This window comes from Dreissena polymorpha, chromosome 7 (genome assembly GCF_020536995.1).
Source record: "Dreissena polymorpha isolate Duluth1 chromosome 7, UMN_Dpol_1.0, whole genome shotgun sequence".
NCBI classification, from domain to species: domain Eukaryota; kingdom Metazoa; phylum Mollusca; class Bivalvia; order Myida; family Dreissenidae; genus Dreissena; species Dreissena polymorpha.
The window spans coordinates 33541740-33565811 of NC_068361.1; the positions used below are offsets into that span (position 1 = coordinate 33541740).

A 24072-nucleotide genomic window follows, 5' to 3' on the forward strand; every position below is an offset into this window, starting at 1 on the left:
AGTTTTATAGGGGCCAGACAAAAACCCTCCCATGAAAAAACGGGGTCGGAAAAAAACCCTCTCATGAAAAAACCGGACTGGACAAAAACCCTCCCGTAAATATGAGCCACGAATTCAAGTACCAACGATTATTTATACATTTTTAATCCGAAATCGGTCATTTCCGACATTTGTCTTGCCTTGTGGTGTACTGTGGCGGCATAGGATGAGGGATGCCAACAGAACCAGCTGGCTCTACTGGTACCACGCCACGTTTCTTCCTCCGGATGGCCCACTTCAGACTCTCCGTCTTGCCGATAGCTGCTCAGACCTCAACTGGACAAGTGATAAGTTTGTTGGCGATTATCTGCCCCGGTTGCCCTCTGTTGGCGCTGGTGGTCGACAGAATGTCTTCACGAAGCTTCATCGCTTCGACGTGGAACTGGTCTCCCTCATGGTTGTGACTTGTGGTTAAGTTGATTGTCGTCATATTTATGTCTGTGACTACAGCGCCTTTTCAAGACTTTGCCGCGCGTTGAGAACATTCCCAGCGTATAGTCAACTTTGACGTTTTCTTCTCAGTGTAGACGAAGCCATTGTGAGTGAGTCTTTTCTTTCCAGCTGAAGTGGTGATGATTTCCATTTTGGATGTGTGCTTTTACACAAACAAATTCCTTTTTATATGTTGCAGATTCACAGTATGATATTTTGAGCAAATGTTGTCAGCATTTAGTGAATTTTTACGAATTAATGAATGCAACATTGTGTGAAGCAAATACATTTGTCGGTGTTTAATTGCTTTTAATTGATTCTGTGATTAAACTAATTAAAAACTAAAAGTAGTTGCAGATTCACAGTTTGCTATTTTGAGTAAATTTTGCGGATTAATGCAACAATGTGTGAAGAAATTACATTTGTCGGTGTTTTAATTGCTTTCACGGGAGGACTTTGTCCGCAGGTGCAGATTCACAGTTTGATATTTTGATATATATTATTGTATGTCATTAACGAGTTCATTGTTATGATTAGCTGATTAGTGTGCCTCAATAACCGTTAGCTACTATCGGTAATGCTGTATGTGCTATCGATCTTTTGAATCATCGACAGATTTGACAATATGCATTTAAATATTGTCTGCAAAAATGCAATTGAAAACATTACAGTCAAAAATAATTTAAATAAGCAATTCAGACAATTTAGTTACATGCAAATGCATTGTTAGTTGTTAAAGGAATTTCATTTCCGCAAGGTTTTCAGAAAGTTCACAAAAAAGCACGTTTTTTGCATGAATGCACCTATGACCTGATTAAGCGTTGCTCTGTATCGTATTGCATTCAATCTAAATTTAAATATACTTGTCAATAAATGGCCTCATTTACAGTAAATCGATACACATTTTCTTCTTTTCGGATTAACTGTGTGTGTTTATTTGCTTTCACGGGAGGGTTTTTGTCCACCCCCGTTTTCTCACTGGAGGGTCCCGTTTTTCATGGGAGGGTTTTTGTCCGCCCCCTATGAAAATGACGGGAGGGTTTTTATCAGGGAGGGGTTTTGTCCGTATTCCTATATATTACTAGTAGAACCAACCAGAGGAGAGAGGGTCTACATTTTGTATATTACTGGTAGAACCAATCAGACGAGAGAGGGTGTATATAACTAGTAGAACCAACCAGAGGAGAGAGGGTCTATATTACTGGTAGAACCAACCAGACGAGAGAGGGTCTATATTACTGGTATCTGAAAGCCTACACTAGTTTATTAACCTACAACATATGTGCCCAGTTCTTATTTCTGGGCTGCTTACTATTTTTCCTGGCTACCAATAGTTTCAAAGACAGTTACCCTTCTTGACAACCAACCAAGTTTGTTATCCCTGCCTGTTCAAAGTTTAGTTAAATGCTGTATACAACACTGCTGATGCCCAGTATCTGACATGTGTTGCTACACACACCACCATGTCCTAGTTAGAGTTGACAAAAGTCTTTCTGATTACTGCAGCATTTTATATTAGCCCCGCTCTGTGAAAAGGGGGTTTAGTGCATGTGTATAGTGTAATCCCAGATTAGCGTGTGCAGTCAGCACAGGCTAATCAGGGACAACACTTCCCCCTTTTATAATATGTTATATTTTAAGTCTTGTAAGCAAAAATCTAGTTTAGGCGGAAAGTGTCATCCCTGATTAGCCTGTGTGGACTGCACTGGCTAATCTGGGACGACACTTTACGCACATGCATTAAACTCCTTTTTCACAGAGCACGGCCCATATGTTTGCATACACATGGGTACTTTTCATTCAGGGTGCCCAGTTTGTTTCTTATTTCATCCATAGTCTTTTGTCATGTTATCCACCTTTTTGTTTTTCTTGTGTCTAATAGTGTGTACGCAAAAGCAGAATTATGTGCAGGTATTGTTTGGAATTGATTGGATTGCTGTGGGATGGTGGATAATGGTGTCTGCCTAGGGACCAGGAGGTCATGGGTTTGACCCCCACTGAGGGAGTGATCTAAAATTTATCTGCCCTATAGACACCAAGAACTGGTTTTAGTCCCAGGAAATGGATTTGAGAGCATTGTAAATAAGCCTTAGGCTTTCTATTCAATCAAGCTAAAATAAGTAGGTTTAAATTCAATTGTTTCGAGGTTTCTTTTGAATTAAACAAACAAAAACATATTGGCTGTTTAAGGGAGCCAATGATATCATTAGGCAAGAAGTAAATGAAAAAAGTATGTTCCTGAAGTGTTAAAGAGAACAATTGTTTATTTATGTAAGAAAAACAGATAAAATTTATCGAAATCAAATTAGAATTCAGTGTATATTATATAGAAATGCAAAAAGTTGTAATTGTCTAAAAATTGTCTGGACAAAATTGGGCTCAATGCCTGTGACTATAATGTCGCCCCAGATATACCTGTCTAGTTGCCTGTGACTATAATGTCGCCCCAGATATACCTGTCTTGTTATCAGAGTCTTATCAGGGATGACAATTTACGCCTAAGCTTATGAGACTTTATATAAATGAAAAATTCCATATAAGCCTTAACTGTCTTTCATAATTAGCCTGTGCAGACTGCCCAGGCGAATGTGCGACAATAGTTTACCCTCATTTCTCCTGAATGCAGCTCTAATTAAATGATGTCATATTCAGAACACATGATTAGGAGATACAGAAAGTATCAGGCATGTGTTCCTTTGGCTTAAATGATCACTGTGTTGTAAATGTCAAATTAAACCATCCATTTTCTGTAGATTTCACTTATTTTAGTTTCCAATTCTCTGGAAAACACACACCTTTTCCTCATAAATCTTCTATGAATGCACAATTAATTAACAGAACTTACAAATAGGTGTAGGGTGGTTTAAATTTCTTTCTAAGCCACTGAAAAGGACTTCACAGTATGATATACCAATTTTTATCCAGAAGCCTGTATTTTATAGTGAACAATGATTATTTTATTTTAAAGCAAAAATCAGTGTTTGAATGGGCACCTTTGTTACAAAACATATCAGTAAGTGTAAATTTGTACATGTATTATTTAAGTAAATAAATAAATCAATTATTTGCTGCAGTTTGCTTCAATAGAACATTTTTTATGTGTTGGCTCTCCCTGTCATCATTTTAATCATCCTGCACTTGTGCATATAGGTATCCTTTTCCTTGGTAATATTAGGTGTTGGATGAGTGGGAGTGGTCTGAAGTCTTCCTTTTTTCTTTGGATGTTTTATTATTGCTCATAAACCTCACTTTTGAGATTCTTCAAGAAGGATTGTGTACAAAAACGTGTATCAATAGAAATATCAGTTACTGACCCACCAAGGATCCTGATTCTAAATGATTATGATTTTTCTTTTTTACTTAAAACTATTCTAAACTAACCACAGTGAGGTGGATTCCTTATATTTTAAACATTGTGATTTCTTTGAACACCATATATGTTAGTAATGAAGTAAAGCATTTAAGTACTATGCACATATAAGAAATGAACTTTAACAAGGGTTTTACTATAGATAATTTTCTGCTTCAAACACCCCTAAATTGTGGTTCTCTAACCCTTTCCTACTCACAAGCAAAGTGAAAATAGCTATGTGCAAACAGCATACAACCAGAACAGCATGCAAGTAGCACGCAGTCTGTTCAGGTTTATACTGTTTGCTGCTCTCATCATGTATCTACGGGTCGAAAATGAAGCCTTTAAAATTCGAATTTAGTAAGAAAGCTATTTATTTAAATTTATCATTTAAAGGGACTACAAGTGTGTCAAAATTCATATCCAAGTGGGAAAGGGTTAAATTATCGTTTTAACACATGATCCATTTGATGCCCAACTTTACTTACATGTTGAACTTTCAATACTTCTTGCCAAATTTATTGGATGAACTGATGTGATGTGCAAGTTGCATTTGTTGCTAAATGATTAGACCCCAATTTTATTGACAGTTCCCCTAGTTATTGACAGGACCCAAAATTAATACACAGGACTCGTAATTAGCAGTATTGACAGGTCCTCTAATTATTGACAGGTCCTCTAATAACTGACAGGTCCTCAAATTGATACACGTTATGACAAAACGGGGCATAATGCATGTGCGTAAAGTGTCATCCCAGATTAGCTTTTATGACATTTTTCGTTTAAAGGAAGTCTCTTCTACACAAAAATCCAGTTAAGGTGGAAAGTGTCGTCCCTGATTTGCCTGTGCGGACTGCACAGGCTAATCTGGAACGACACTTAACGCACATGCATTAAGCCCAGTTTTCTCAGAACACTACTTAATTATTGACAGGTCCTCTTATTATTGACAGGTTCTCTAATTATTGACAGGACCTCTTATTATTGACAGGACACTTGATTATTGACAGGGTCTTTAACCCTTTGCATGCTGGGAAATTTGTCGTCTGCTAAAATGTCGTCTGCAGAATTTCTAAAATTAGCATTTTCTTCGATTTTTTTTCAAAGAATACTATCAGAATAGCAAACAGTTTGGATCCTGATGAGACGCCACGTTCTGTGGCGTCTCATCTGGATCCAAACTGTTTGCAAAGGCCTTTAAAATTCAGCTCCAGCGCTTTAAGGGTTAATTATTAACAATACACAGGGGTTTTTTTGGCCCGATTTTATAACCGAAATTCGGCTATGTTCCCAATCCAAAAAAGTATACTTTTTTCCCAAAATGTGGCAAAAAATTCCCAATTTCCAAAAAAAAAAAAAAAAAAAATTTTTTTATTTTTTTTTTAGAAAGAAGTCTTATGCGTATTTTATCTCAATTTCAATTCAATTACATCTAACAAAGTATTATATGATTTTGTTCTTTTAATTTGAATGATTATAAAGAGATTTATCAAATTTAGTATTTCTCTAATCAGTGGACTTTTCATGTGGAAAAAAAAGGCTAATTAATTAATTTTCCCAATTTCATGAAAATGCCGATAAAATTCCCAATTCCAAAGCCATGGGCTATCTTCCCAAAAAGTGGGGAAAAAAAACCTGATACAAGTATTGGAGACCCTTGAAATTTCGCATTAATGAGAAACTCTGACTTATGTCGATTATATTATGCACTATTTATAATCACTAAGGAGAATGTTTGGAAATTTATATTTTGTTCAGATTGTGTTATGTTGTAGATTTTTTACCTCAACATTATTATTATCTTGTCCAAAAATGTTTGAGAAAATAATTTTGATTTGTATGAAAAAGTTCGTTGTTCAGCATGTTTAAGTCAGTGTACCCCAAAGGAATATGGTTTACTTAATGCATATCCCGTTTTAAATTAAATGTTGTTGAGTGATTGACACACAGTTATTAAGTGAAGCCATTTGCCAGGCTGTTTAAAACTTCACAACTTAGTCACCCTGAAGTGCCAGTGGTAAAGGAAAGTGGGAGCAGTCAGGCTGTTAACAACTTCACAACTTAGTCACCCTGAAGTGCCAGTGGTAAAGGAAGGTGGGGGCAGTTTGCTCATGGCCACTCGTTAATAAAGAGCGAAGATAAATGTGTCAGTACTGTTGAAGGGCAGTCACAATTTGGTTGATAATTTATTTTCGTGTAAATTTTGGCAGATAATTATTTTGTTGAAATTTTACTTAGTTGTGCTGTATTTGTTGAAAAGCATACTTATATATTTAATTTTTGTGTCCGTGAATGATTTTGTTAAAGTAATAACAAACCTTAATAATGCATTTAATTGGCACAAAATAAGGTCATGTGGTATATGAGTTTGTAGCTTGCAAATTATGCATATGTAGTTGTCTTGTTCACATGACAAAATGTGAAATAAAATAATAGGTTGTGCCCTATCCTTTTGTAATATATCAGGTAAAGCATATAATTTATTTGTCCCCATCCTGATGCCCCATTTTTATGCTCCCCATAAAAATTGTATATATATGGGGAGCATATAGTTGCCAGTTTGGGGTTCTTTACTTCCGTCCCAATTTTGTTACAGTTTCTCATAGCGCCTTCAATATTTTACCAATCTCTTACATATTTGGCATGTAGGTACCTTGCATGGACCTCTACCTTTTGATGATGTTTGAGGTCACTGGGGTCAAGGTCACTGAGGCTAATAATAGATTGTTTCATCACAATTTTGTTACAGTTTCTCATAGCACCTTCAATATTTTTCCAATCTCTGACATATTTGGCATGTAGGTACCTTGCATGGACCTCTACCTTTTGATGAGGTTTGAGGTCACTGGGGTCATGGTCAAGGTCACCGAGGCTAAAAATAGATTTTTCCGTTACAATTTTGTTATAGTTTCTCATGGCGCCTTCAATATTTTACCGATCTCTTACATGTAGGTACCTTGCATAGACCTCTACCTTTTGATGAGGTTTGGGGTCACTGGGAGTCAAGGTCACCCAGGCTAATAATAGATTTTTCAAGGTCACACTTTGGTTACAATTTCTCATAGCCCCTTCAATATTTGATAGATGTCTTATATATTTGGGATGTAGGTACTTTTCATGGGCCTCTACCTTATTGATGAAGTTTGAGGTCACTGGGGTCAAGGTCACTGAGGCTTATAATAGATTTTCTTAAGGTCACACTTTTTTCCACACAATTAAACCATATATCGACAAAGCATCATTGGGGAGCATCCATCAGTTTTACTGATATCCTTGTTAAACAAGTATTAACATATAATAGCTACAACACTGCATATTTAAGCAGGAATGAATATTTTGTGTAATGTCTGACAGATATCATGAACTCTTGCGCTCCGTATGTTTATTGCTGTTTTTGTGGCTTTTTGTGTTTCTAAAATATAGGACATCTTGGTATAAAATTGTTTGTTTTGTTGAATCTGATTTGTTTTTACCAAAGTATAAATGGACTTAATTCCAAGAAATATGACGTACCTCAAAACATTTACAGTACTGCTATTAATGCCTGGTAACATGAAAAAATTGACACCTTTGTATCAGGCCTATCTTAAAACAGTGGTATGATACACTTTTGGAAGTGCAAAGCCAAGAATGCCTTTATTTAGTAGTTTTTATATATTGACAAGCACAAACACTAAGTTAAGTATCTGAAATATGGACCAGCCTTGGATCTTCACCCACAAAGTTAAAAACTCTTAAATACTACATACAAACAAATCATACCATTGACAAAATCAATTGCTTTTTTTATGCCCCAGAATGTGGGCATATAGTGATCACATGTCCATCTGTCTGTCCGTCTGTCTGTCTGTCTGTCTGTCTGTCTGTCCGGCACACTTTGCGTTTAGGTTTCGAAAAATGCTCATAACTTCTACATTATATGTCCTTTCAGATGTAACCTTCATAATTTGGTATGCATGTATGGACAAGGTCTTTCCATACACACACAAATTTTGACCTCTTTGACCATGCCCTTGAACTTAGGGTCCGCGTTTCGAAATCTGCGTTTAGGTTTCGGAAAAGCATTTTTCGGGGGCATATGTCATCCAATGGTGACAACTCTTGTTTAAGCAGGCATTTTTTTCAATATACATCAGTTGATCTAACAAAAACAGTTACATTCAATTTTGAGTTAAAGAGAGCTGCAAATAATTGGCGATAGAAAAAGTTAATGTGTCCAATTGGGCCATGATTATTTTTTACACATTATTGGTACACAGAATAGAAACAATTTGACTGGTTTTCCGGACAATCACTGCCAAAGACAATCGCTCCTATGCTAATTTTGACAATGCGGACGTTCGCTCCTACGTTGTTTTGACAACCCGGACAGTGGCTCCTACATTCTTTTGTCAACCTGGACAATTGTTCCTATGTAATTACTATCAGGGACAATCTTTCCTAAATTACATTAATTGGAATAAGTACCAATTTCGCAAATGGAATAAAATATAAAAATTGCTCGTCAAAATCGGCATAGAGCAATTGGCTCGGAGCGATTGTCCGGGATTCCTGGTACATAGAATAGGAACAATTTGACTGGTTTTCCAAATACTGGTACATAGAATAGAATCAATTTGACTGGTTTTCCCATTACTGGTCCATACAACTTTTTGCCTCCCAATATGTTCAGATTTTATGCTGTTTGACGCTCAACAGTATCTTAGGGTTTGAAATGAAGCCTTGTAAACTTAAATCTAGTAGGAAAGGTCTTAAAATTAATTTATTTTCTAAAGGACTACAAACGCAACAAAATGGGTAAAGGATTAAACTATGTGTTACTATGTTCTCAGGTGGAGGACGTGACATCACTTCCTGTTCCCGATGACCCTGTCGACTGCACAGCCGAGAATGACCGCAGACTGTGGATAGGCAATCTTGACCTTCGCATAACAGAGTGAGTGACTTTGAGACCATTTGAGGGGCAAAAATGAGCCTAGGGAAACAAAGCATTATGCATAAATTATTCAGTCTGCAATGGCAAATCAGGGATGACATTTTCCGCCTTAACTGGATGTTGGTATAGAAGAGACTTCCTTTAAATGAAAAAATTAGAACAGAAGGTATCCTCTAGGCTGACTGCACAGGCATTAAACCCAGGTTTTCTTGAAAGAGACTTAAAAATAGCCCTGCAAACAAAGGTAGGGAAGGAGTATATCGAAGTCACTCTGTCTGCTATGTTGTCTGCATATAATGTTCTAAGTATGTTGTGCAAACTTCACATTTGTCAAGAATTTGAAGTGAATCTTCAGATGTGTCAAAGTGTCAATGTAGATTTAATCCTTTCCAACTCAGAAGCAAAGTGAAACAGTTTATGTGCAAATTCAAGTTTTAAAGGCCTCATTAAGTCATTTCCAACCTTTAGATACTGATGAGCAGCAAACAGCATAAAACCTGAACAGACTGTGAGTTACTCGCAGGCTGTTCTGGTTTTATGCTGGTTGCAAAAGCCATTTTCACTTTGCTTCTTATGGTGGAAAGGGTTAATTTAGCATTATTGTACTGAGAGCCTTTGGCTAATTGTGACAATTGTGTATCTTTTTTCTGAATAGAGCATTGTAAAGTATTTTTGCCTTTGGTGGTGATCTTCAAAAAGTCTTGGCATGGAGATAAAATTTGGATCTCGTGATCACTATGTAGACACTATATAAATTATGCTACTGTATCCTTTAAGTATAATTGATTGCTGGAAGAAACTTACTCCCATTTATGCCCCCGAAGGAGGGCATATAGTGATTAGTTCGTCTGTCTGTCTGTCTGTCCTTCCGTCACATTTTGTGTTTAGGTTTCGCGTTAAGGTTTCGAAAAATGCTCATAACTTCTATGTCGCTTCAGATAGCAACTTGATATATGGCATGCATGTGCATCTCATGGAGCTGCACACTTTGAGTGGTAAAAGGTCAAGGTCATCCTTCAAGGTTAAAGGTCAGATATATGGCTTCAAAGCGACGTAGAAGGGGGCATTGTGTTCCTGACAAACATATCTCTTGTTTCAATGTGTACTGCTTTGAATTATATCAATTCTATCAATTGATAGATAGATCTCATGAAAAGGAATTTCATTACACAAGAACTCTTACTCTGCACCTAATACTTTTGGAGTTATTGCCCTTTATTGCTTTTTAAATATTCATACTTAACTATTGTTCTGAGTCTCGCCACAACGATTTGTTGCTAGCAAGGTTTGCCCTGTTCTGAGCATCTCCTAAGCTTGCTAGGTTTGCCTTGTTCCTAGCCTCTCCCTAACTTTGTGTTGCCAGGTTTGCCCTGTTCTGAGCCTTTGGCCAACCATTTGTTGCCAGGTTTGCCCTGTTCTGAGTTTCTTGCCAACTGTTTGTTGCCAGGTTTTCCCTGTTCTGAGCCTCTGGCCAATGGTTTGTTGCCAGGTTTGCCCTGTTCTGAGCCTCTGGCCAATGGTTCGTTGCCAGGTTTGCCCTGTTCTTAGCCTCTGGCCAACCATTTGTTGCCAGGTTTGCCCTGTTCTGAGTTTCTTGCCAACCGTTTGTTGCCAGGTTTGCCCTGTTCTGAGCCTCTGGCCAACTGTTTGTTGCCAGGTTTGCCCTGTTCTCAGCCATTTTTTTGTCCAATTGGGAAAAGTACCCGTACCGGTCCAATTGGGAAAAATTGAATCGTGAAAGCCTGAAAATTGGGGAAAATCGAGTCGTGAAACCCTCAAATTGGGAAATTGGTGTATTTGATTTTATGCTCCCAAATACTTTTAAATTGATAACTAAGTGTTTTCAAGCTGTCAATATTATATTTACCCAGGTTCAAACCATAGAGCTGCATAGGGAAACTAACAAAATGTTGCATTTTCCCCCAAAAAATTTTTTTTTTTTTTTTTTTTTACCTTAAATTGGGAATTTTTTGGACAGCAATTGGGAAATTTGTAGTTTTTTCGTAATTGGGAAAGTGCTGTTTACCGGTACTTTATAAAGACGGAAAAAAATTGCTGGTTCTGAGTTTCTTGCCAACCATTTGCTGCCAGGTTTGCCCTGTTCTGAGCCTCTGGCCAACCGTTTATTACCAGGTTTGCCCTGTTCTGAGCCTCTGGCCAACCGTTTGTTGCCAGGTTTGCCCTGTTCTGAGTTTCTTGTCAACCATTGCCTGCTAGGTTTGCCCTGTTCTGAGTTTCTTGCCAACCGTTTGTTGCCAGGTTTGCCCTGTTCTGAGTTTCTTGCCAACCGTTTGCTGCCAGGTTTGCCCTGTTCTGAGTTTCTTGCCAACCATTTGCTGCCAGGTTTGCCTTGTTCTGAGCCTCTGGCCAACCGTTTGTTGCCAGGTTTGTTGTGAGCCTGTCCCTGATGTTTCAGATTCAGGGTTTTTTCTGCTTTGTAAAAAAGGCCGTAAAACGAACCCGATCCCAAAGCAAACAGATCCGATCCCAAACCAAAATAAAAAAGATTTAATCCCAATTTCAAAAAAATAATATATAATTTTTTAAATTTTTTTTACGAAAGAAGTCTCTTATGACTTATAATTATAAGACCCTATAGCTCAACTTTATTTTTTAAACGTCCTTCAACATACATAGCTTTAATTTAGTCCTTTTTGTTGATAAATAATTCCTAAATTGCCACTTTTATTTATTAAACAAATCCCAATTTGACCATACTACTTTTCCCAAAATCGCTAGAAAAACCCTTGTGATCTCCCAAACTGTTTGTTGCTAGGTTTGCCCTGCTTTGAGTATCTCCCCAACTGTTTGTTTCTAGGTTTGCCCTGTTCTGAGCATCTTCCAAAATGTTTGTTGCCAGGTTTGCCGTGTTCGGGGCCTCTTCCCAACTACTTTTAACAGGTTTGCCCTATTCTGAGTCTATCCTTAACTGTTAGTTGCTAGGTTTGTTCTAAGCCTCACCTTAACTATTTCTTGCCAGCTTTGCCCTGTTCTGAGCATCTGAACAACAATTTGTTGCCAACCTCACTCAGTGAAAATGGAGTTATTTAGTAACTGTTAAATAAATGCATGTGCATAAAGCGTTGTCCTAGCCTTGGCAGTCTGCACAGGCTGGGATGTTGCTTTTGGCCTATGCTGGTGTTTTGCTAAGAATAGACTTTCTTTATACAAAAAATATCATAAAAGCAGAAAGTGTCTTCCCAGATAAGCCTGTGCAGACTGCATTAAACACTGTTTTTACAGAGCAAGGCATATTTGTTTCCAGGTTTGCCTTGCTGAAGATCCTGCAGAGGTTTGGTTCCCTGGAGAGGTTTGACTTCCTGTGCCACAAGACGGGCCCCGACCAGGGCAAGTCACGAGGCTACTGCTTCGTGTCATACTCCACCAGAGAGGTACACCTTGTAGTGGGTTAATGCTACTATTTATGCAACTTTACTGCTTCATCCTACTGTTGATAATACTACAGGGGTTCATGTTGCCATTGATAATACTACAGGGTTCATGTTGCCGTTGGTAATACTACAGGGGTTCATGTTTCCATAGGTAATGCTACAGGGGTTCATGTTGCCATTGGTAATGCTACAGGGGTTCATGTTGCCATTGGTAATGCTACAAGGGTTCATGTTGCCATTGATAATACTACAGGGTTCATGTTGCCATCGGTAATACTACAGGGGTTCATGGTGCCATTGTCTATACTTGGGGGGGGGGTATTCTGCAAATGGTATACTACAATGGTTTATGATGCATACGACAGGATTTTATGCTGCAATTGGTAATACTACAGGGGTTTATGTGGCCATTGATAATACAAAAGGGGTTTATGCTGCCATTTGTAATACTACAGGGGTTCATGTTGCAATTAGTAATACTACAGGGGTTTATGCTGCAATTAGTTATACTTCTAGGATTTATGCTGTCATTTGTAATACTACAGAGGTTTATGCTGCAATTGATAATACTACAGGGGTTCATGTGACCATTGGAAATACTACAGGGGTTTATGCTGCAATTGTTAATACAACAGGGGTTCATGTTGCCATTTGTAATACTACAGGGTTTCATGTTGCCATTGGTAATACTACAGGGGATCATGTTGCAATTGGTAATACTACAGGGGTTCATGTTGCCATTGGTAATTCTACAGGGATTCATGTTGCCATTGGTAATACTACAGGGGCTCATATTGCCATTGGTAATACTACAGGGGTTCATGATGAAATTGTTTAAGGGGAAAGTGTTGTCCCTGATAAGCCAGTGGGAACTTCACTGGTGAATCTGGGACGACACTTAAAGCACTTGCTTTAAGCCTTTCCCTCATGAGAAGCAAAGTGAAAATGGCTTTTGCAGACAGCATAAAACCAGAACAGCCTGCGAGTAACTCACAGTCTGTTCAGGTTTTATGCTGTTTGCTGCTCATCAGTATCTTAGGGTTGGAAATGAAGCTTTTAAAACTTGACTCTAGTAAGAAAGGTCTTCAATTAAATATAACTTTCTAAGGGACTACAGATGCATGAAAATATGTATCTAAGTGGTAAAGAGTTAAGCTTGTTTTCCCAGTGCGAGGCTCATTTGTTGCCGGTTTCAGGAGGCATTGAAGGCCATCAAGTCCCTGGATAAGAAGCTGGCCATGTCCAAACGTCTCATAGTACGCTGGGCACACAAGCAGGAGGTAGGCTACACAGTGACAGGTTGCATTACACCAAATGAGCTATGCTCTGAGAAAACTGGGCTCAATGCATGTGCTCAATTCATAAAGCCATCTGCACAGGCTAATCAGGGACCATACTTTCCGCTTATATGGAATTTTTGTTTAAAGGAAATCTATTCTAAACAAAAAATCCAGTCTAGATAGAAATTTTAATCCCTGATTGGCCTATGCAGACTGCACAGGCTAATGTGTGATGACATTTAACGCAGATGTATGAAGAACACCCTGTTTACTCATAGTAAGGTTCAAATCATTTTATGTAGGTGCCTTGGACTGCCTTATTGTTTTTTTATGCCCCCGGATATAAAGATCGGGGGTATATTGTTTTTGGCCTGTCTGTCATTGTATGTGTGTGTGTGTCCCAAAATTTTAACCAAAACTTTAACCTTTAACTTTTGCAATATTCAAGATAGCAATTTGATATTTGGCATGCATGTGTATTTTGTGGAGCTGCACATTTTGAGTGGTGAAAGGTCAAGGTCAAGGTCACCCTTCAAGGTCAAAGGTAAAAAAAAACAAATTCAAAAACTTAAACCTTCTTCATAACTTTTGCAATATTGAACGTAGCAACTTGATATTTGGCATGCATGTGTATCTCATGTAGCTGCACATTTTGAGCGGTGAAAGTTCAAGGTAAAGGTCATCCTTCAAGGTCAAAGGTCAAAAAAATAATTCAAAGCGTAGCATTAGGGGGCATTGTGTTTCTGACAAACACATCTCTTGTTTAACTGTTACATGGGGCATTATTTATGTTTCTTCCATGTTAAATCTGCATTTCTCAATTCCTGATCAAGCTATTCATGTTTTTATACCCTACGATTGGGGCTAAAAAAGAAACAGGTTAAACTAAAGTTCCATTGAAACGAATAATTGGTAGGCGCTTATTAAAACCTATATTACATCTCAATTGTTTTTCTTAAAAATCTTTGCATTTGCTTGGTGTTTCATTAAAAGCTGTTTTTTGTTTGATACAGCAAAATAAATATCATAAACATTGTTTGGGATGGGTGTTAATTCAAACTTATATAACAACTTAATGTGGTTGAAGCTTGATTTTCATAGAAAATCTCTGCGTTTGCCCAGTTTGTTATGTAAAGTACAACATGTTTGATTGATATAATAAAATAAATATCATACACTTGTTTTTATGCCCCTGGATCGAAAGATCGGGGGTATATTGTTTTTGGCCTGTCTGTCATTGTATGTGTGTGTGTCCCAAAACTTTAATTAAAAACTTTAACCTTCTTCATAACTTTTGCAATATTGAACATAGCAACTTGATATTTGGCATGTATGTGTATCTCATGGAGCTGCACATTTTGAGTGGTGAAAGGTCAAGTTCATCCTTCAAGGTCAAAGGTCAACAAAAAATCAAAAACTTTAATCAAAACTTTAACCTTCTTCATAACTTTTGCAATATTGAACGTAGCAACTTGATATTTGGCATGCATGTGTATCTCATGGAGCTGCACATTTTGAGTGGTGAAAGGTCAAGGTCATCCTTCAAGGTCAAATGTCAAAAAAAATCTAAGCGGCGCAAAAGGGGGGCATTGTGTTTCTGACAAACACATCTCTTGTTAGTATAATAAACATTACCCCCTCAAAGATTCAAACACAACATTTATCCTTCTGCCTAGTAAGACATCACTCTCCTTGCAATATCTACTTACCTGTCATCTGCCTGTGATATTTACATAATAATACATCAAATTTAAATAAATAAATAACATAACGTGTCCGAGAATGCTTCATAACCCACAAATAAAAATTTACAATTCCATGTTCAATTAAGAAATAAAAAAAAATGGATTTATCATACTATATGTTCAATTAAGAAAACTATGGCTGTGTGCATTTTACTTTCATGTGCCCCATGCCGACCAGAAACACAATTTATTTTTCAAAATCGGCATTAATGACTTGATGTTGATGAAGCGTGTTTAGAATGTTTATCTTTACCATGTGTAGATTATGATGAATCTGGGTCACTTACGTCCAAAAAGAAGGTCACTAGGTCAAATCTTAGAAGACCCTTTTTGCTGATATTAAAGTCACAATAATGATTCAATATCGATGAAATTAGTCAGGCTATTCATCTTGACAATATCTAGACTTAACCCTTTCAGTGCTGGAACCGAATTTTGAAGGCTTTGCAAACAGTTTGGGTCCAGATGAGACGCCACAGAACGTGGCGTCTCATCAGGATCGAAACTGTTTGCTGTTCTGATAGTATTCTTCGAAAAAGATCGAAGAAAATGCTAATTTTAGAAATTCAGCAGACAACATTTGAGCAGACGACAAATTTCCCAGCATGTAAAGGGTTCAGTTAGAATCTAGGTCACGTGTGTTAAAAAATTAGGTCACAAGTAAAATCTTAGAAAACTTTGCAACTGCAATCTGAATGTTCATTGAAACAAGAAACTTTATGGGTGTATTGGTATCAATGAGGAGAAGGGCCATTCATAACAACCATAACCTAATACTTTATTAAATGAGAGTTATTGCCTTTTGTTGTTTTTGTATGATGGAACTTTTCTAGCCTATATCTTAGATACTAAACAAGATTTCAACATGAAACTTTGTGGATTTATAGTTTTAATGAGGAGAATGGCAATTCATAATAACAATAACCCTTGGCTTTTTTATTTTTCAAGTATTCCCATCCTCACCCATCAATAAGCAAAATTTATTTGGCAGGGAAAATTAATTAATTAATTAAACAAATTTGCATGTTATATTATTGTTCATTTTCTGTGAACTACCATTTCATGTTAACACTGTTGATGCACTGTTGTGTAAGTACATGTTATTATCTCCCCTTGTAGGATTCTGACCCTGCCCAAAGAGTGGAGACCAGCAGAGCATGTTCTGTGAATGAGCTCAGGTAAATCATCAATGGCAGTCTAGTTTGTCTAGAGTATCACAAACATTCTGTTCAGTCTTGAGCCTCAATTAGATCTACATCGTACATCGCTGCCGTCAAACTTGATAATTATGCGACGGGTGGCAAAATGATAAAGTAAGAATGGGAAAATAATAAAGTTATAAGAGTTTGATAGTTGAAAGTCAGAAGTCAATACAGATGGGTCCCCAGCTACGTTTCATCCCTCTTCGATCTGTATAAGTTGAAGTTAATTTACATGAGCCATTTTTCTCTTTAATGATTATGATAAGAAATTTTTTCAAGCTTGTTGCCCAGTGTGACTACCAACATTTAAAATGCAGTTGCCTTGGCAAAAATCAAGTCTCATCTATCTAACTGGCAACTTCTAATTTTTATTGCAGATAAAAAAAAGAAATACTTCTTACTTTTAGTAATTTTGTTTACAATTACCGGTAACGATTGAAATACAGTCAATCTTGTATTTAGAGACCACTTAAGGGAGTAACTAAAAGTGGTCTCTTAATAAAGTGGTCTTTAAATAAAAAAAGGCCATTTGTGATGAATGCGGACCTTTGATTTTAAATCCAGATATCTGATTATCTCCTTTTGACACAGCGATTTCTTTTTTTGTAATCAAATAAATCTAAATATAAATAAAATGAATAAAACAATTTTTTACTTAAAATAAGTTGTATTTGTTCTCTCTAATTCTAAATACAACGTAAATGGTTTGCACGGAGAATGGGTTTTTCCGACTCCAAACTCATTCGTGATTAAATGTACGTGCACTTTTACTCTTTGACACTTCCAATACCCGAATTTTCTCATTTAACGTAAGTTTCTATATATCTGACTTGATTATGGTACATAGGGAAATAAATAAAACACCTTGATTTGAAACTAAATAAACACGTCTGATTGGAAAATTTGCTAACACAAACTAATTAGCATAATAACAATTACATTTTTTAATGAACAGATTTCGCTACATGTTACCAATTAATAGTTTATTTTTTACACCTCTCGAGAACACTGTGAATTTTGTAGCGTCCGCGCATTGTTTCTGCAATTAAATCGGCGATCAAATTTGTCACTTAACGTCCCAGATAGTAAACTCTTTAACCCGTAGACTGTTGGCAATACCTCACTGTATTATTCGACACCAAAAATTGATACGCAGTCAGCATTAACACCGGTCAGAACCGGTCATCGAGACAAAGGAAATGGCTGGTGTGAAATTAAAACAAAGATGAGATCGTTCATGTTATCAGCTTAGATAAACAATCAACACTGATTTGTCCCTGAACGGTCAACAGATTTACCACTTTTACCTTAATGCGGTCACTTAATTTAAGACTCTGGCATCAAAATACACTAAAATCAGTGGTCGCTGGTTGCGTAAGACAAAAGTCGCATAATACAATATGAAAATATAGTTAAAACGCTCGGGCGGGATTTAAAGTGGTTGCATAAGACAAAAGGCAAGCACAAGATTGACTGTATGTTTTCAGTATGTTTTGTTCCAGCACGGATTCCAAGATACGAGCCATTGAAATGAAGCTGAGACTGATGGAGAAGTCGGCTCCTGATTTCAGCATCTCCACTCGGCCAAGCCAGCAGCCTGGAACCAGCAAATACAGCAGTGCACAGGCAGGAAACCAGCAGTCAACCCAAAGACAAAACAATAAACCCTACCACAGAAAAGAGACCAAAAGATGACACAGGCTACACCAAAATTAGTTTTTAGTGATTAAAATGTGTGTATTTTTAGTTTTACATTTGCAAGCTTTTAATCCATACTTGTAACAGTATTTTAATGCACAGTCTAAACTCCATTTTTGTTTGGAAGATTCAAGCTGTTTGTATTTGCTTGATCATAGCTTTCATAACATAATGCAGACGATGTGAATAATTGCAGTTTTGTGAGTGGGAATTAGAATAGGTACAATAAGACGAACAAAGATTTATTGCGACCTATTTATGATTATGAACGTACAGTACTGAAATAATTTTTACAGATATTTGGACGGACTCCCTTTGAACAAATGCTTTGCCTGTCTGTGTTCTATATCCCTATGTAATGATGAAGAACTCTAACTTTATTTTTGATTTCATATTGTACTATTGTTGATATCATAGTGCACATTTCTTCTGGAAAATATTTAGTCAATTTTAAGAAATAGCTTTTGAACACTCTAGAGGCGGAATATATTGCCCAATGTTCATGAAACTTTTTACTCAACATGATATCTCAACAGAGCTCAGAACTGGATCAAGTGTAGTAAAAAAACACAATCACTTGGTCAAATTTATGAAAAAGTTTTTGATCACTCTAAAGGCTATTTTTTTCCCAATCTTATTGAAACTTGGTGAGAACGTTTGTCCTAATGATGACTATGCTGAGTTTAAAACTTTGTCACGTGGGATGAAAATTAAAGAAAAGCTTGTGAATACTTCAGAGGCCACATATTCCGGCAACCATTATGAACTTTTCTCAGAGCATGTGCAGACTTGGCCGAGTTTGGAACCTTTAGAGCCTCTTATAGTACTTCCCATTATGATTAATTATTTGCATCTTTTAATTTAACCCTTCACCACTTGGATAAGTATTTGTATGCATTTGTAAAGTTGAATTTAATTCAAGACCTTTCTTACTAGATTCAAGTTTTTAAGGCTTAATTCCAACTCATAGATACTGATGAGCAGCAAACAGCATAAAACCTGAACAGACTGCGAGATACTCGCAGGCTGTTCTGGTTTTATGCTAGTTGCGAAAGCCATTTTCACTTTGCTTCTTATGGGGAAAGTGTTAATTTGTTTTTAAATTAATTATATTTTGGAAATGAAAGTTGTAAGAGGGACCATTCATTCAATGTTCTCATAGAAGATATGAAAGGCAATGTCAGGCTGTTACCTGTTTTCAGTGTTCAGTCCCAGGTTTTGGATATTCAAGGATGTAGATATGTTCTGTAAAGGTGTTATGTTTTTCATACTTGATCTAAAACTTTCATCTTGATGACCTGCCACCATAACTGCAAAAGAAGCATTCTGTCGTAATGGTTCCTAACACATCAGTTAAAGTGGGCCATTATATTTGCTTGGTGATATTTTTTCTAACAAATATTTTCATGGTAGAAGTAAAATTGCTTGAAGCCAATAGTGGCCAAGCATGTGTTACCATGTCTTTGCTTTCAGGGATTCGATTTCTACTTCTTTCAGCTGATGTTCTCCTTTTCAATGCCAACATTGTACAGCCAATAGTGTTGAACTTCACAGGATCTATTTTATATTGAATAATTTTGGGGAATCTGCTTAAAGATGAAAGGTGTTGTGTTTCCATATTCACAGCCCTGGTATTGTGCAGCTCTGTTAGGCATCTCCCAACATTACTTCATTGAAATCAACCCGTCTGATATGAAATTGAAGACATATCGCATGCTGTTTTATGTTATTTATATATATTAATGTATTATTTTGAACAAATAGATAATACCGATTAGCCTTTCTTGCATATTATTGTGTGTATTGGTATCAATAGACAAGTAGGTTACTATTGTATATTCTTAATGTTTACACCATGAACATCGATATAATTGATGTTTATTACGGTATGAACATCTATATTAACAGTTAATTTGTTGTGACATAGTATTGTGTGTAACCATGTGGCTATTGAATAGACAAGTTACATTACTATTTTATATTTGTAATGTTTTCACCATGAACATTGATACAATTGATGTATATTACAGTATGAACATCTATATTAAATCTATTGTGACATAGTATTGTGTTTAACTATTTAGATATTGAATAGACGATTTAGCTACTATTTAATATTCTTGATGTGTGAAATATGAACATTGAATAGACAGTTCAGCAACCATTTAAAATAATAATACCACATTTATATAGCGCCCTTTTCATTCAGTATTGTGCATTCAAAGCGCTTTAAAAAAAAGTCAAATGTATAATCTTCATTAGTATTAAGGGTCGGTGCTCTCAGAGCCCGGCACTATACACTTAAGGCCGATAGCCCATGCCGATGTTTCACCTATAAAACTGTCCGTTTCACATCATTAGGATTATTGTTAAGGTGGTGCTCTCAGAGCCCAGCACTGCTGCTTAAGGAAGACAGTCCATGAAAACCATTTCATTGCATCAGTTCTGCAATTTTTAGCTCATCTATTTTTTGAAAAAAAATTATGAGCTATTGTCATCACCTTGGCGTCGGCGTCCGGTTAAGTTTTGCGTTTAGGTCCACTTTTTTCAGAAAGTATCAATGCTATTGCATTCAAACTTGGTACACTTACTTACTATCATGAGGGGACTGGGCAGGCAAAGTTAGATAACTCTGGCGTGCATTTTGACAGAATTATGTGCCCTTTTTATACTTAGAAAATTGAAAATTTTGGTTAAGTTTTGTGTTTAGGTCCATTTTATTCCTTAAGTATCAAAGCTATTGCTTTCATACTTGCAACACTTACTTACTATCATAAGGGGACTGTGCAGGCAAAGTTATGTAACTCTGACTGGCATTTTGACAGAATTATGTGCCCTTTTTATACTTAGAAAATTGAAAATTTGGTTATGTTTTGTGTTTTGGTCCACTTTATTCCTACAGTATCAAAGCTATTGATTTCATACTTGCAACACTTATTAACTATCGTAAGGGGACTGTGCAGGCAAAGTTATGTAACTCTGACTGGCATTTGGACGGAATTATGGGCCCTTTATACTTAGAAAATTGAAAGTTTGGTTAAGTTTTGTGTTTTGGTCCACTTTACCCCTAAAGTATCATAGATATTGCTTTCATACTTGGAACACTTTCAAACTATCATAAGGGTACAGTAAAAGGACAAGTTGCATAACTCTGGATGTCATTTTTACGGAATTATGGCCCTTTTTTGACTTAGAAACTTTAAATATATGGTTAAATTTTGTGTTTTGATCCACTTTACTTCTTAAGTATCAAGGCTATTGCTTTCAAACTTCAAATACTTTCATGCTATCATGAGGTTACTGTACCTGGCAAGTTGAATTTTACCTTGACCTTTGAATGACCTTGACTCTCAAGGTCAAATTATTAAATTTTGCTAAAATTGCCATAACTTCTTTATTTATGATTAGATTTGATTGATACTTTGACAAAACTACTCTTACCTGACAAACCACAATAGACTCCACCCAAACCATTGCCCGTGCCCCCCCCCTATTTTTTTTTTTTTTTTTTTTGTTAAGATCATCTCACAAATGACCACCACACCCTCACACTATACCCCCCCCCCACCCCCTCCCCAAATTTTTTTTTTAAACGGTTAAAAAAAAAAACACTATTTATTTTGATTATTTTACGTTTGAAATACCGTCCAACCATCGCACCCAAGAATCCCCCCACCCGAATCCCCTCCCCCCACCCAAATCCCCTCCCCCTCCCATTTTTTTTAAATATTTTTTTTATAAGATCATCTCACAAATTACCACCACACCCTCACACTATACCCTCCCTCCTCACCCCCCCCCCCCCAATTTTTTTAAACGGTTAAAAAACACAAATATTTATTTTTATTATTTTATGTTTGAAATGCCGTCCAACCATCGCACCCAAGAATCCCCACCACCCCCCACCCCCCACCCCCCCCCCACCCCCGATTTTTTTTGTTTCCTTTTTTTCGCATTTTTGGAAGATAATGTAATAAATGTCCACACCCCCACACCATGCACCCCTCTTCACTCCACCCCTCCCTCCTTTGTGATTGAAAATGAGAGTCCCTTCACCTTTGAAAAGAAAAAAGATGAGCGGTCTGCACCCGCAAGGCGGTGCTCTTGTTATTACATCGTTATTACATGTATACTATTGAAGGTGTAAATACAGGTAGTGATATCTGTACAATTATTGAATTATTTTAAACATGTCACACACAAAAAAGATTATATTTCTTATCTTTGGAAAATACCGATAACTATCTTGAAGCTTGTAATCCTTGTTTATATTACTAATAAATGAACTTTTATTGCGATTGCCATTCCATCAAAACTGTATTATACGCCGCCAAAGGCGAAGGAATGTTGAATTGGCATTGTCTGTTTGTCAATCCTTCTGTCACAAAACTTAAGGGCTATATCTCAGAAACTATGTAAGATGTCAACATAAAACTTCATAAGTGTTTAGATATCAATGAGGAGAAATATATCGAACATTGTAAAGGTCACAATAAAAGGTCACTGTTAGCAAATGAAAAAAAAAATTATGCTCAAATCGAGGTTTATGTGCTTCATAGGATATTTTGCAACTTAGAAAAATACTTAATAACTTGATTGCTTAAATAACCTTCCTTTATGTAAACAGTTTGGTTTAGAAAAAAAAAGCCGGAAACTCTGACGAGAACAAGTCGACCGTGCTGTCCTCTGACAAGCTTGTTATGAGGACAATTCTGTTTGCACTTATTATGAAACATGGAAGATGAGTATTAATTTAACACACGTATTGTTCTAACAATTTTAATACACATGCTTAAAATACAGGACATATTTTGGGAACGGCTGCGAAGGGCATCTGCAGAGTGGATGGACTGCATCACTCTCTACCTAAAAGTTCAAATCGGATAAAACACTGAGTATTTTGAGTTTGTGGGCATTATATTGTGGCATAGTTCGATAACCAGATTGCTTGGATAACTATTGAATTATGGTCCTTGAATGATCCAAAATTCAGAAGGTTAAATTTTTCCGTCCTAATTAACTCGACAATTAAACCGAGCTTCATCAAACTAGGTAACAATTTTTGTGATATGATAACCTGAAAGATTGCCTGAAGCATGTATGTATTATTGCTCTTGAATTGTCTTTATTTAACAAATAAATGTTGTCCTCTATATTACTCAATCAGTTTTAATCATGCCATTATCAATCGTGGTAACAGTGTTTGTGGGCATAGAATCTCAGCTTTAAGTTTGATAACAAGCCAGAAGCACTTCTGAATGATGGCCCTTGTAATATCTTTTAAAATATATCAACGTTGTCTGTTATCTAACTATATAGTTTAAATTTTAGCATAATCAAAGTTGAATAATTTTGACAAGACATTTAAATGGGCAAATTTTGTCACTAGTAGGCACTCGTGTTTATTGTTTAAAGATAGTTACATAATGTAGCAGTCCGCTGCATCTTCTCATGTTTTCGCCAATCATGTGTTAGTAACTGAGGATGCGCAAAACATGAAAGTATGCAGTGGAAAGTTTGAATTCCAAAAAAGCGGTATATATGCAAAGTGAAACTGCATCTGCAGGAGAGTGATCTTATATCTTGTGGTCCTTTATTGAGAGCAAGGAACCAATCGCCAAACAGTATTGCTAAGAACAGACTTTCTTCAAACAGAAAAGATCATAAAAGCAAAAAGTGTAAGCTCACATAAGAAATTGCCACACAAAACATTCTATACCTTATAGACATGACGCACATATTTATCACATACATATACACATGAATAAAACTTTGGAACGGTTAATGCAAAGCATTGATGGTTTAAACCCGTTATATGGCACTCCAAAACCTGACACTTAGCCAAGAGTTAGTCATGTACATTAAATTATACATTTACACAATAGACGATACACAAAACGTAAAAACAACAAGGGACAAAATTGTCACAAAACCAGCAGAGGTGTCAAAGTTCAGGATTATTCCTGAATTCAGGATTTAGGCCTTCAAAAACTGCT

The 24072-nt window shown here is 36.6% G+C and overlaps 1 protein-coding gene across 2 annotated transcripts in view; it reads left to right on the forward strand.

The window, feature by feature from the left end:
• The window catches only part of LOC127836957 (probable RNA-binding protein 18), a 39770-nt gene extending 19912 nt beyond the window's left edge, over nt 1-19858 (forward strand). Inside the window, exons 2-6 of one of the 2 annotated variants that reach the window (XM_052363628.1) lie at nt 8656-8759; nt 12025-12151; nt 13348-13431; nt 16296-16354; nt 17866-19858. In XM_052363628.1, the coding sequence (XP_052219588.1) occupies nt 8656-8759; nt 12025-12151; nt 13348-13431; nt 16296-16354; nt 17866-18073 (582 nt within the window). In that variant the 3' untranslated portion in view covers nt 18074-19858. The remainder of the gene's footprint in view (nt 1-8655; nt 8760-12024; nt 12152-13347; nt 13432-16295; nt 16355-17865) is intronic. The other variant, XM_052363629.1, reaches the window with a different exon arrangement.
• Nucleotides 19859-24072: the final 4214 nt, after the last annotated feature.